Source organism: Elephantulus edwardii, unplaced genomic scaffold (assembly GCF_000299155.1).
Source record: "Elephantulus edwardii isolate Elephantulus edwardi_28Jun2011 unplaced genomic scaffold, EleEdw1.0 scaffold00045, whole genome shotgun sequence".
NCBI lineage: Eukaryota > Metazoa > Chordata > Mammalia > Macroscelidea > Macroscelididae > Elephantulus > Elephantulus edwardii.
The window spans coordinates 1,508,862-1,523,322 of record NW_006399795.1 but is presented as its reverse complement, the minus strand read 5'-3'; the positions used below and the strand labels follow the sequence as shown (position 1 = coordinate 1,523,322).

Below are 14,461 nucleotides of genomic sequence, written 5' to 3'. Positions count from 1 at the left end.
AAAGCCAAGATCTCTGAGAAGTGATGAGAAAATAACAGGATTTTTCTTTGTCTTGTGCACAGATCATTGAATTCAATTGTGTTAAATGCCTGCTTGACGCAAATCCATTGCAGTATTTGGTTCTGAGTGGGCAGGGTTAGTGCCCAGGGCCGGGTGAATACTGCCACAGAGCACTCAGCCTCCCTCTCTCTAGTCTACTGACCCTCTCTTCCTCTCCTATAGGCTATGGATTCAGAGGACGACCCCTTGCTGCAGGATGTATGGCTAGATGAGGAACAGGAGGAGGAGGAAGGGACGAGTGAGGCCCTTATTGGAGCCCAGAAGCTGGGACCGCGCACTGGGACAAGCGGGCAGTGTTGCTGGCAGCGCTGGGCCTGGCCTTCGCGGCCTCCAGCCTTGGGCTTTTGGAGTACACTGGGCTGGGCCTTCACCAATCCGTGTTGTGCGGGGCTGGTCCTCTTCCTGGGTTGCAGCATCCCCATGGCCCTGTCTGCCTTCATGTTTCTCTACTACCCACCGCTGGACATTGACATCTCCTACAATGCCTTTGAGATTCGTAACCATGAAGCTTCACAGCGCTTTGATGCCCTAGCCCTAGCGCTCAAGTCCCAGTTTGGGTCTTGGGGGCGCAATCGTCGTGACCTAGCCGACTTCACCTCTGAAACCCTCCAGCGCCTCATCTCTGAGCAGCTGCAGCAGTTGCATCTCGGTAATCACTCCAGGCCAGCCGCCAGGGCTCCACGAGCTGTCGTCCCAGGCGGCGGTACAAGCTTCTCTAGAGACGTCTCAGCAGCCCAAAAGTCAGCAGCCAATAGGAGCGGGCGTCTTCGGCGCGAGACCCCGCCTCTGGTGGAGCTGACGGCCAACCAGAGCGAAGACCTCGCAAACCCAAGGACAGAGAGGAATGGGCGGTGCCAGCCTAGCGCTCCTCCCCCCACGGCAGCTGCAGCCAATCAGAGCAGGACTCGTCGAGGCACCTCACGGTGGGACTATTCACGCACGTATGTGAGCGCCAATACTCAGACACATGCGCACTGGCGCATCGAGCTCATATTCCTGGCACGTGGTGATGCGGAGCGCAACATTTTCACTAGTGAGCGGCTGGTCACAATCCACGAGATTGAGCGCAAAATCATGGACCACCCGGGCTTCCGGGAGTTCTGCTGGAAACCTCATGAGGTCCTTAAGGACCTGCCCCTGGGCTCCTACTCTTACTGCTCCCCGCCCAGCTCGCTCATGACCTACTTTTTTCCCACTGAGAGAGGTGGCAAAATATACTATGATGGCATGGGCCAGGATCTGGCTGACATCCGGGGTGAGATCTGGCGATGCCTGGGTTAAAACGTGGACAAGGCAGGGTGTGAGGGACTAGGAGCAGGGTTTATAAGGGCAAAGTCTTAGGTTCTGAAGGTGGAGTTGTCAGGTCTGTAGGAAACTGGGGCGGGACTTGCATATGGTCAAAGGAGCTGCATGTCATGGGACTTATAAGGGCAAAGACGTGTAATGGCAGTGACTTGTAATGAGATGACTGGGACCAGGCGATTGGTTGAGTAAGATCTAACAGTCTGGGGGTGAGATTGGTTGTGAATTAGGACCAGACCGAAGCCAGTTTTGACCTGAAGCATGGTTGAAGTTAAGCATTGGTCAAAAAGGGAGTGTGGGACAGGGTTGGGGTAGGAAAGACTGGACACACACCTGGTGGAAGGTGGTTAGGAAATGTCTGTGACTGGAGTTAAAGAAAATACAGGGTGGGACATGGTTCTGAGGTGATTAGGGAGAGGGGTTTGTAGAAAATGGAGAAGTTGGTTTAAGGAAGCTGGAGTGGGATTTGCTTGAAATAAATTAAGGGCAGAACATGAGGAGGGGTGGGTCAGAGGATGGTTCTAAGGGCCAAGTCCTGAGCAAATGGGTGGTTATGGAGACCAAGTTCTTGGCAAATAAGGCAGAATTGGAATGGAGAAGTGCAATTATAGGGACCCTACCGAGGACAGGCAGTCAGATTCCACCACTGCTTAGTGGGAGAAAGCTGGACAGGCTCCTTCAGTGTGATTTATAGCTTCTGAAAATCCCCTGGAAGGTCAGCTATGAGTGGGTCTGACTCTTAAGGTGAGAGAGATGTAGAGATTAAGACTTGGAATTAGGTGTGGTTCAAACAGGAATGAAAATGTAATGTAGTGGGAGCCCCCTGAGAGGTCTAAGGGTCGGTCTTATTATCATGGTAGCTATGGCTGGTTTTCTCAGCCATCCTTCTGCCCCAGTTGAGTCAGGACAGTCCTCAGTGATGAAAGGAGTTTCTCAGACCCTTAGAAAAGGCTTAAGTTTCCAGGTGAGGCAAAGAGGAAGCAGACTTGACCGTGAGAAAGGGCTGATAAGAGCTCCTGCTGAAGTCCTTGTGCCCCCACCTTGCCCCTGCAGGCTCCCTAGAGCTGGCCATGACTCACCCCGAGTTCTACTGGTATGTGGACGAGGGCCTTTCTGCAGACAACCTCAAGAGCTCTCTCCTGCGCAGTGAGATCCTGTTTGGAGCACCCCTACCTAACTACTACTCAGTGGATGACCGCTGGGAGGAGCAACGGGCCAAGTTTCAGAGCTTCGTGGTCACCTATGTGGCCATGCTGGCCAAGCAATCCACTAGGTAGGAGAGCCCACCAAACCCCAGCATGTCCCTGCCCTTGAATGTACCAGGAAGGGACTGCATTGGGGTCAAGAATTGACTTTCAGATGCCTTGATTAATAAACCTCAGTTCTCCTTCCCTTTTCCCTAAGAAGTCTTTCTTCCCAAATCTGAGGCAGAGCCAAATACATCATTGCTCTCTCTCTCTGACAATTGGAAGGCCTCTTTACTTGATCAGTGCTAATGGTTAGTGAACATGACAATTTTGAGGACATAGCAAATCCTAGACCTCTTCTCTGAAGGTCTTGGGTATTGATTTTTCTCCTGAGATGGTGCTAGAGTGCTTGCTGGAAAACTTATTGGCCAGGGTATAAAGAGTCTTATGCTTCTAATCTAACAGAGATCATAGGGTTCCAGTTTTCCTACTTAAAAAAGGAAGATAAAGATTCCTGTTACCCTTCTGGGAATAAAGGAGGAAATGAGCTAATATGATGTGAGGTTATTTGGAGACTTGCATTGGTAACCATGCCTTGGAATGATGTGTCCAGGAGTACAACTAGACACTCTTCCAGGACAGGGCACCAATTCCTTCAATGTCCTCTACCCTGACAGCTTAGTGTTAGGCACAGGAGGTAACATTCTGTCTTACAGTCCCTCTGTCCTTCTGTTACACATTTCACTGCATCTTGTTTAATTTTCACATCAGCCTACTGAGGTAGATTATGTTACAATTTGCTCCATTTTACAGTTGAGGAACTCAAGGCAAACCATGATGAAATGTTATCTAAAATGAGAAAGCTCATATTGATGGAATAGGGTTAAATCCAAGCTTTGTAATGTAGAGCTCTCATTTTTTTGTACCTTTTTTTTTCTAGGCAAACCATTTTCACCCATTACTATCCAACCTAAATCAACTTTTCTTGAGAACCAACCTCCCTTCATCTACCCTCCACACCCCTTCCTTCTCCCAAAGGGTGGCAGAGAAAAGCATATACAGACTTGGAATTAGTTATGTATGGAGTTAGGTGCCAGCTTGTTGTTGTTATTATGTGCCATTGAGTCACCTGCAACTCATAGCAACCCTGTGTACAACACCTCTGAAGCCTGCCAGTCTCACTTACTCCAGCACACCTACCCGCTCCCACCATTGCCCCAGTTATTGTATCAATCCATCTCATCTGGTGTCTTCCCTCCTCTGCTGTCCCTCTATCCTTCCAAGCATGATTCCTTCTCCAAGGTTTGGTACCTCATGGCTACATGCCCAAAATATGTGAGACAGCTTAAGAATCCTAGCCTCCAAGGAGAAACTTGGTTTCACCCTCTCCAGGGCAGATCTATTTGTTTTCTTGATGGTCCATGGTATGTTCAAGACTCTTCTCCAACACCACATCTAAAAGACATCAGTTCTGTCATCCTTTATTCATTGCCAGCTCTCTGATGCATAGCAAGTAATTGTGAGAACCATGGCTTGGATCAGGTGCACCTTAGTCTCTAAACTGACATCGTTGCTTTTCAGTACTCTGGAGAGGTCCCTGGCAGCAGATTTTCCCAGTGCAATTAATCTTTTTATTTTCTGACTGCTGGTGCCAAGAGTGTTGATTGTGGAACTGAGCAAGCTGTAATTGTTAACAACCTCAATCTCTTCTCCATCCATCATGGTGCTGCCAGTTGGCAGTGGTGAGAATCTTTGTTTTCTTGATGTTGAGCTTCGGTTCATATTGAAGACTATAGTCCTTGACCTTTTGCAGCAAGCTCTTCAGGCTCAGAAAGTAAGATTGTGTCGTCACTTAATGTAGGTTGTTGATGAGTCTTCCTCCAATCCTAATGCTATATTCCTCCCCATAAAGCCCCAACTCCACTTAATCAGTAGCTCTGGTGGCATAGTCCATGTGAGTTGTGTTGCTGACCCAAAGGCTGCCTGTTTCCGGTGGTCCAAATCCACAAATTGAGCAGCTCCGAAGGAGAAAGATAGTGTAAAATCAGTGTAGGCAGGGTCAAGATGACAAAATCTAACCTCCAAAAGGAGAAATGTCCCCATCAACCTCCACAGTACAAAACTAGTTCCTGTAAGGTCTAGCAATGTCTCCCACACTCCTACATCTACTTCTTCTTATTCCAACACCAGTCTTACTACTTTACTGGGTCCAAAATCCATTGCAATGATTACAAAGACTTTACAGAACCATACTTATGGTGATGAGGTTTATTAGGGAAGTTAACAAGCTGTAATTCGGATTGGCAGCAGGATATAGTCCTTCAGACTGCTTCTCAAGCCCTTTAACCTGCAACCTCACAGCTAAGGTTAGTGTTACAGAATTTCCTTAGTCGTACTAGTTATGATGTCTCCCCTCAGTCTTCCAGTAAGCTTGGGTTGAAAACCTCTGGCTCTGGTTCTGTAGGACAGCAGTTCCAAGTTAGCTCTATCTCATGCTGGATTCTGGTTCTCTGCTGAGGTTATTGTTGGTTTTGTGTAGATTCTGGTCTGGCTTATGCAGGAATGTCTGGCCCCAAAGGGCACATGCTACACTCCTTGCTTTCTCTTCCTTGCTGATTAAGATTCTCAGTTTCTGCCACTGACACTGCTTGACTTAAACCTAGTGGGATGGTGAGACTAGCCAATTCCCTTATGAACAGATTAACATATCCTTTGTATGATTCCTCCCAGCCGTGTGTCAAAGTCAATGGCTAGGAAGGCGATTTTCAACAATAAACCCTTGACACAACAGAGAAGCAGTCTCCACTCTTAAACTTTACAGCCTTGGCAACCTGGTAGAGGCTTAGAGCCAAATTGACCGCAGTGAGTTTGAGTTTTGTTTTCACTTCTTTGAGCTCCAGTTTCATCATAACACTGTCATTATGTATTTTAGTTGTTTAATTCCTTAGAACTCAAATCAGCAGCATTAACATTATTTGGAGACTTCTTTTCATCCCCTTTCTCAGACCTACAGTCATCTCAGTTGATTTGTTTGTACATTAAATTGAGGAATACCTATTTTGATGATTTGTCTCAGCAGAATGAGTTGGATGTGGGAGTTGTGCCTCGTTTACTCTTGTGGTGTAGACGGGAGACAGTTGGACTGTTAACCCTAAAAGCCGCACCTCTCTGGCACTATGAATCCGCCAGTGACTCCATGAGAGAAAAGATGGACAGTCTTTGCCCATGAGATTTGCAGCCTTGGAAACCCAGTGGCAGCTATGAGTCAGTTCTGACTTGATGGCATTGAGCTGCGTTAAACTACTGGTTCAGTGTGAAACTCTCTTTAATAGGAATTTGTCTAAGGAATGAACTAAATTCATGAATGGAGAGGTTCTGGGAAAGGCACTCAGTTGGCTTGGGAAACTGAGAGGGGCTGACAGTAGAAGGATCTGCTTGATATATCCAACTGCTCTTACCAAGTCTCTTGAACTGAGTGAAAAACTTCTCTTAAGCCTTCTCATCCCCTCTGAGTTTCATAGAAGTGGTGATGACCAGAGTCTCTGTAGAATTAGCTCTGGTGCCTTCTTTGGGATTAATAAAATTTACGTTTCTATAATTTTGTTACTGGCTACCCTAAAGATGGCAACATGCATCCTTGACTTACTACTCAAACTTAGACTCCCGTTACCAGGTTGGTGTGACTCATAATGACCATTAGGTTTCCAGAGCTGTAAATTTCTTTGGGAGGAGACTTAACTTATTACAGAGTCCTTTTCATCACCACATTTACTGCTTTTCTCATAATAGTGGAATCTTAAAACACATGCTTTGCATTTATTCCCTTTTGGTCTTTTGTGTTTTTGTTGCATGCATTTTAATTCTATATACATTGAAATCCCACAAGGCATTACATTTTCATTTTGTAGAGTTAGTATTCATTTATATTTATATATATATTTACCTTTTCTATTGCTCTTCAGTACTTTCTACAATTTCCTATTTCCCTCTGGGATCATTTTCCTATGTTTGAAGAACTCTTTAGTATTTTTTATGCACATTTGTTAGACATAAATTCTCAGTTTTATTTTTATTTTCAGTCTGAAAACATTTTATTTTACTCTTATTTGTGAAGTATATTTTTCTAGTGTAGAATTAAAAATTGGTAGTTATTTTCTTTTAATGCTTTAAAGATAGCATTCCACTGTCTTCTGCCATCCATTATCTCTCTAGAGGAGTCAGCTGTAAATCTTTTTCTTACTCCTTTGAAAGATTGTCTTATTTTTTTTCCATTTGCTGCTTTTAAGATTTCTCATCTTTGTTTTTTACCAGTGTTACTGTAATGCATGTGAGTGTCATTTTCTTTTTATTCTTCTTGGGGTGTACAGAACTTCTTGAATATTTGGGTTGATGAATTTCATTTGTTTTAGAACGTTTTTTGCTATGCTCTTTGCAAATAATGTTTCTGCCTCATTCTCAGGGAGCATTGGTGGCTTAGCAGTAAGAGGTGTTGCCACTCCAAAGGCTTACATGCAATTTGAATGCACTAGCTGCTCCACAGAAGAATGAGCAGTCCCCTCCCATGTGCCTTACTCACTGTAGAGACCTGCGGTAGGGTCAGCTATGAGTCGGTTCAGACTCAGTAATGCGTAACAACAGCATAATTCTTAATGCCATCTATTTTGTCTAATTTGCTTTCAAAATCTAAAAGATTTTTAACTCTAGTGTTTTCTGTTCAGTAATGTCTGTTTTGCATCTTTGTTACAGATTCTTAATCACTGAGTCTTTGTTACAGATTCTTAATCAGTAGTGGAATGCAGATCATTTTATTTATTTTGTCCATACTCTTTTTCTTCTTAAATATACTGATTACATCTTGTTACTTATCGGTTTCAGAGGCTATGAATTGCAAAGGAAGAAATTGCTAATATTTCTCCCATGGAGCAGCTGGTAGATTCAAACCATAGCACAATTACTTATCCTCTAGGCCACTACTGTTGCTGTTTTCATTGTTGTTGTTGTTGAGTACAACCCATAGCTGACCCTCCAGCAGGTTTTCAGCAGCAGTTAATCACATGGGAGGAGATTGCCTGTCCTTTTCTCATGTGACTTGAATCACATGCCTTTGAGATTTCAATACACTTTTTACCATTAGGCCACTGGAGCTCCCTAGGTCACAACTGGAGCTCCCTATACTCATTATAGCAAACCAACTTTAACTTAGTGCTGTGATAAGCCACCACTATGTCTGCCTACTGGAGGAAAGATAAACCTTTGGAAGGCATTTGGGCCTAAATATATTTATGCATAGTGTTCATCATCTAATAGAAAACTATTAGACACACCAACAAATCTGTATGACAAGAAACAAAACAAGAGGAGTCTACAGGAACAAATCTACAAGTGACCCACATATTGAAGACTAGCTGATAAGGATTTAAAATCCTGTTCATGTGTGGCATAACAATCACAAAATAACATGCCTCCATTTCTCTCCTCCAGGTCTTTATGCTTTATGCTCTGCTGACTGTGTCACCAGAGTGCCTCTGGCCTTTATGCTTTTGTTGTCATTCAAACTCATATAACATGATTGTTATTTTTGCCAAAGTGGTTGATTATATTTTAAGGAGATTTGAATACTAAGGAGAAATACTTTCCATATTTATCCATGACATTACTATTTCTGGTGGGGGGTTTTCTTTGTATATATCCACGTGTCTATATGTCATCCTTCTCTTTCTGCCTGAGGGACTTCTTTTAACGTTTCTTAAATCGTGTATTTTACTAGAGGTTAATTCTTTGGCCTGTTAGTATGTCTCAAAAAGTGTTTATTTCACCTTTGTCTTTGAAAAATATTTTTATTGGATATAGCATTCTGAAGATACAGACGATAATGTCTTCTTTCTTGTCTTACGGTGGTTGCTCCGCTGTATTCTTGCTTGCACAGCATCTGACCAGAAGTCTGCTGTCATCATTACCTTTGTTACTGTCATTTTTTTCCCTAGCCTCCTTTTCAGATTTTCTCTTGATTACTAGTTACAGGTGATTTGACTATGAAGTTCGTTATAGTTTTGTTTGGGTTCCCCCCCCCCCATATGTATAGAGTTCATTGCTCAAACTTCCTGAATCAATAGATATATCATTTTATCAACTTGGAAATTTTCAACCATAATTTCTTGATAAATTTTACTCTAAACCTCTTCTTCTTGGGAGTCTGGTAACCTTTCATATTAGGCTCCTTTGAGCTGTGGTGCTGGAGAAGAATATTGAGTATACCATAGACTGCTAGGAGAACAAACAGGTTCATCCTAGAGAGAGTGAGACCAGGCTTCTCCTGGGAGGCAAGGATTCTGAAGCTTCATCTGACATACTTTGGACATGTTGAAAGGAGGGACCAGTCCTTGGAAAGGGACATGATGCTTGGAAGGGTGAAGGGACAGAGCAGGAGAGGAAGACCCTCAATGAGATGGATTGATTTAGTGACTGCGGTAAGAGGGGTAGGTGTGTCAAAGACAATAAGATTGACACAGGATAGAGCAGGGGTTAGGGCTGTTGTACCTAGGGTTGCTATGAGTCGCAGATGACTCGACAGCACATAACAATTAACAGCACTGATACCTGAAAACTCTTATAGTAGTAAGTTGGTACCATCTTAATGCCTGAAGAGGATCTTCAGGAATCACTTCCTTTTGTTTTTTATCTTCACTGTCTTTTTTAAAAAAATATTTCTCATTTCATGGTTGTTTTTATGAGAGGTTATACCCAGACCCTTTTACTCCATGTTGGCCAGAAGCAGATGTCACTCATGTTTGTGTTTTAAACCCAGACTGACAAACTTGGTTGTTTTTCCTTACTAAAAATAACTTCTGTTAAGTGCAAACTCGGGAGCAGTGTAAAACTGAGTGTCTGGAAGCCAGTTTTAATTTAGAAATTTACTGTGAGTAATTTAAAATGGGACGATAACATAGAATTCTAATTGACTCAGCCTAGAGCAGTGGTTCTCAGCCTTGCTCATACAAATGAGAGATTTAAGGTGAGTCACCTAGGAGATTTAAAAGTACTGATGATTTAGCTTTAGAAATTCTGACTTATTTAGCCTAGATATGGCCTGGACATCGAGATTTTTGAAAGCTCCCAGGTGATTTTAATGTAAAGAATTACTGGCAGGATGGATAGTTTCTTGTCCACCTGTAAGTGTTAATAGTCATCTCTAATCACCTTCCCACCTCTCCTCTCCCCATGGCCTCCCTTCTTTAGCAAAGTCCAGGTTCTGTATGGAGGAACAGATCTCTTCGATTACGAGGTACGCAGAACCTTCAACAATGACATGCTCCTGGCTTTCATCAGCAGCAGCTGCATCGCCGCCCTTGTCTACATTCTCACCTCCTGCTCAGGTAGGGCTCCTCTGAAAACCCGACCTGGAGCCAGCACCCTTCTCTCCTCCCGCTTTGCTCATGTCTGGCCCACCCATAAGTGCAGGAAATAGTCTTGAAGCTAGCCTGTCAGAATGGGGAGTGGGGAGGGAAGACTCAAACACATCTTACAACCCCAGGCAGACTTAAGTCCAGAGGGAGTTTGTGCCATACCCAGTGGCCTTACTCCTTTGATCCCCCACATAGTTTGGTTTTTTGACATTTGATGAACGTTTCCCTCCTGATAAGCCTTGTTTTTCAGAGTCTGTGATATTATGGATTGTTCTGTAGCCTGTTCTACAATCTCATGTCAGCTGCCCTTTTGTTCCTTGGTTCACTGCCAAACATCTTTTGCTAACACCACCTCCCCGTGTGCACTAACTGCCTCTTACTTCTGTGTACAGTTGGCATTCTGAATTGCTCAGGTGAGGGAGAGGGAATGATGCCTTCTATAATGAAAAAGACATAGACTCATCCACGTAATAAATACTTGCTACACACCAGCTATGTGCCAGATGCTCTCAGTATTGAGGATCCACTGGTCCACAGTTAACAGGCTCAGTTCTTATTTGTGCAGAACGTCTAGTTTAACTAGGGTAGCAGAGACTAATGTATATATAATTGTTTACTAGCATTTAAGCTAAGTGCAACAAAGATGAGGTCCCTAGGGCAACATAGTTTTAGTCAAGGCTTCAGAGATGGCCTCTTCTGCCACTCTGGCCTCTTCCTCTATCTTTTCTTTCAACATGGAAAACTGAAAATAGGCCAGTACCTGTGCAGCTGGTAGACTGGATGGTGCAGCATGGCTTTGTGTGGTGATTCAGCACCCAGCCAAGATCAGGAACACCAAACGGAGTTCATGACCTACTTGAGCTTCTCTCCATTTTATCCCCTTTTGCCTCTTTTCCCCCAGTGTTCTTGTCCTTCTTTGGGATTGCCAGCATTGGACTTAGCTGCTTGGTGGCACTCTTCCTGTACCATGTGGTCTTTGGTGTCCAGTACTTGGGCATCCTCAATGGGGTGGCCGCATTCGTGATAGTGGGCATTGGTGAGTTGCTTCTTGATATAATAGGCCTGTGCCTTGAGATCCCTTTTCCCCCAAAGAGATCTTTTTCTCCCTGGATGCAGATCCTGGCTTCCTTAGGAGCTCCGAAAGGTCCCATCTGAGGTCTCAGAACCTTGGAGGTCAGGATTTGAACATATGCTCAGATCTTGGCATATGATGGTACCCTTCCACCCTGAAGTTTATAAAGTTCTTTTACATTCAGTCATCATGTTGATTGCCTTCTAGTCGAGCACACCTCATAGCAATCCTATGAACAAAAGACCTGAAGCCTTTCTGTAGTTATCGACATTTATCAAAGTTCAAAGAGTTTCTGGAGGCATGTTGTTTAGGGAGTGGATGGCACTCATAGCATCCCCCTCCCAAGGGATGGGAGGATCAGGAAATTTCACTGAGTAGAGGTTAGCAATAGTGGGTAAGGACATAAAAGGGTGGGATAGAGGCTAAGATTAAGAAGGGATCTAGTTTAGGGGTGGGCCCAGAGTAGGATGGGTCATTCTGAACTCCAAGCTGGGAAGCAGCGTTCTTCCTGACACCTGACCTCCCTGGGGCCCACTGAGGGTTGGTTCAGGAAGACCGCAGCACAATGCTGAGCTTGCCCTGCTGGCCCTGACTCCTTCCTGTAGGTGTGGACGACGTCTTTGTGTTCATCAACACCTACCGCCAGGCCACGCACCTGGAAGACCCACAGCTGCGGATGATCCACACCATTCAGACAGCAGGCAAGGCCACCTTCTTCACCTCCCTGACCACGGCCGCCGCCTATGCAGCTAACGTCTTCTCCCAGGTGGGAGCCTCACCCCGACATCCTGTCCCTGCCACCCCTCATAGGTACCTGGACGCTGGCTAATGCTCTGCCCTTTCTCTTGTGCCAAGCAGCCTTTGCTTCTAGGCACTTGCTATGTCCCTGGAGTCCACTTCCGTTATTAGTTGCCTATTAGCAGGATTTAACAAGTGAGAAAATAATTGTAATACAAATAGCATTTATTATTGATGCTCATTAGGGGAGCCCCGGGGGCACAGTAGTAAAGCGCTCAGGTGCTAACCGAAAGGTCAGCAGCCCAAACCCACTACCGGCTCCGTGGGAGGACAACGTGGCAGCCTGCTTCTTTAAGATTCATGGCTTTGGAAAACCTATGGTGCAGTTCTGCCCTGTCCTGTGGGGTCACTCCAGGGAGCACTGGTGGCCTGGTGGGAAGAAGCTGCACTGCAGTTCCAAAGGTATGCAGTTCGAATCCGCGAGCTGCTCTGAGGGAGACGTGTGGGCAGTCTCCTCTCATGCGATTTACTGCTTCTGTAAACCTGCTGTGGGTAAGACTCGACAGTACACAATAGCAACAACATAAGGTCACTACACAGCAACAGTAGGTCACGAAGAGTCAGAAGCTATTTTGACAGCAGTAGATTTGGACTTTTGGCTTTTGGTAAGCTCATGAATAGTAACACCCTTCCACCCTGAAGTTTCTAAAGTGTTTTTGTTTTGTTTTTTAATTAATTTTAATGAAAATTTACAGAGCCATAGGGTTTCCAGTCATTCATTGTTGCATGTTTCTCCCTGACCCCAATTCACTCTTCTCCTTGAAAAATAAAAGAAAAACTCTTGTTGTAATGCATTCCCCACCCCCAAGTCCATTCCACTGTGCAGCTTTCATTCTGGACTCCTGTCATGAAAATAATACCCAATCATATATCCTTTTTAAACAGTTCTCTCCCTCATCTGTTTCAATACAATATGCATCATTCCTCCCCTCCTTCTCTGTTTCCCTCAACCCCGATGTCAGTTCCGTTTTACAACAGTGGCCCTATGCAATATTTGTCCTTTTGTGACTGAGATATTTCACTCAGCATAATGTCCTCCAGGGTCACTCATTTTGTATAATAATTCATGAGTTTCTTGTTTTTCAGTGCAGCATAGTATTCCATTGTGTGAATATACCAGAGCTTCCCTATGCATTCATTTGTTGATGGGCACTTGGGTTGTTTCCAGTTCTTTGCTATTGCAAACAAAGCTGCGATAAACATGAGTGTGCATATATCTGCTTGGATGACAGCAAAATTTAACAACAGCAAACATCAAATGCTGGCGAGGTTGTGGAGAAACTGGTTGGTAGGAGTGTAAAATGGTACAACCACTGTGGAAGGCTGTATAGCGCTTTCTCAAAAAGTTGCAAATAGAGATACCATTTGACCCAGCAATTCCACTACTGGGAATTTACCCTCTAAAGTTCTTTTACATTCAGCCATCATGTTGTTGTTGATTGCCTTCGAGTCAAGCACAACTCATAGTGACCCTATGAACAAAAGGCCTGAAGCCTTTCTGTAATTATCGACATTTATCAGAGTTCATAGAAGTTTCCAGAGGCATGTTGTTTAGGGAGTGGATGCCACTGATAGCATGCCTAAAACGAAGGCACAAGTACATTTCCGTTTTACAGATACAGAAATTGAGGCCCAGCGAGGTAAAGCAATCTCCTCAAGGTCACACAGCTTGTAAGTGGTTAGCCTTACTTGGCAGGTCTCCTGTAAAGACCCTTTGGCTCAAGCTCAGGAGTCCCGCCCCACTGCCTTTTAGTGAAGCCTTGAGGTTAGGGTGATGACACAAATATAGTTTACCCTCATTACACCTCCGGTCTCCTGACTTCCAGTGCAGAACTCTTTTACCACCCACTTTCTGGTGACTCCTCTCTCACCCTGACCATCTTGTTGACCCTATAGCTTTCTCAGCATCTTAGGTGGACTCTGAAGGAGGCATTGCCTTGAATTGGATCATTGGTGCTGATAGTCTGCCAGCAGAACTGGGGTCACCTCCCAGCTCTGCCACTTACTGGCTCTGTGATTTGGGGCAAGTTCTATCTCCTCTCCGAGACTTAGTTTCTCATGAGTGACTTTGTCAGACACTGAAATAGAGGGTGACGGAATGTGTCTTCCACATGGGTGCTTACAGGTCACTGTTTTCTTCTGACTAGTGCTTCCCTGTGCAGGTCCCTGTGCCAGCCTGGGCCCCGTGCCTCTGTCCTGTGGCAGTCTCCTCTGCCGCCTCCACCACACACGTCCTGGTCTGAGAGGCTGTTTCTCCCTCTCCTGAGAGCTCACACAGGGTTGGGTGTGGCTCCCAGCCGTGGGTTACAACAAAGGCAGGAACCTCCACACCAGACTGCGGCCCTTTCCTCTAAGGCTTTCCTGCCTGGCAGACCGCCCGTGGCCTCAGGTGTCCTCCCTAAGCTGGCACCCTGACCGTCTTCATCCTCCCTCATCCTGGGTGTAATCTGGACCTGACCTTCTAAACGCCCTCCCCCCTCTTTGTCCCAGATTCCAGCTGTCCATGACTTTGGCCTGTTCATGTCCCTCATCGTGTCCTGCTGTTGGCTGGCTGTGCTCTTCACCATGCCGGCCGCCCTGGGCATCTGGAGCCTTTACATGGCACCGCTGGAGAATTCCTGTCAGACGAGGTGAGCTGG

The 14,461-nt window shown here is 45.1% G+C and overlaps 1 protein-coding gene across 1 annotated transcript in view; it reads left to right on the top strand.

Moving 5' to 3' along the window:
* Positions 1-225: 225 nt before the first annotated feature.
* The window catches only part of PTCHD2 (patched domain containing 2), a 33,147-nt gene continuing 18,911 nt past the window's right edge, over positions 226-14,461 (top strand). Inside the window, exons 1-6 of the mRNA XM_006885755.1 lie at positions 226-1,315; positions 2,416-2,635; positions 9,786-9,922; positions 10,854-10,988; positions 11,630-11,790; positions 14,313-14,452. Coding sequence (XP_006885817.1) covers positions 226-1,315; positions 2,416-2,635; positions 9,786-9,922; positions 10,854-10,988; positions 11,630-11,790; positions 14,313-14,452 — 1,883 coding nt within the window. The remainder of the gene's footprint in view (positions 1,316-2,415; positions 2,636-9,785; positions 9,923-10,853; positions 10,989-11,629; positions 11,791-14,312; positions 14,453-14,461) is intronic.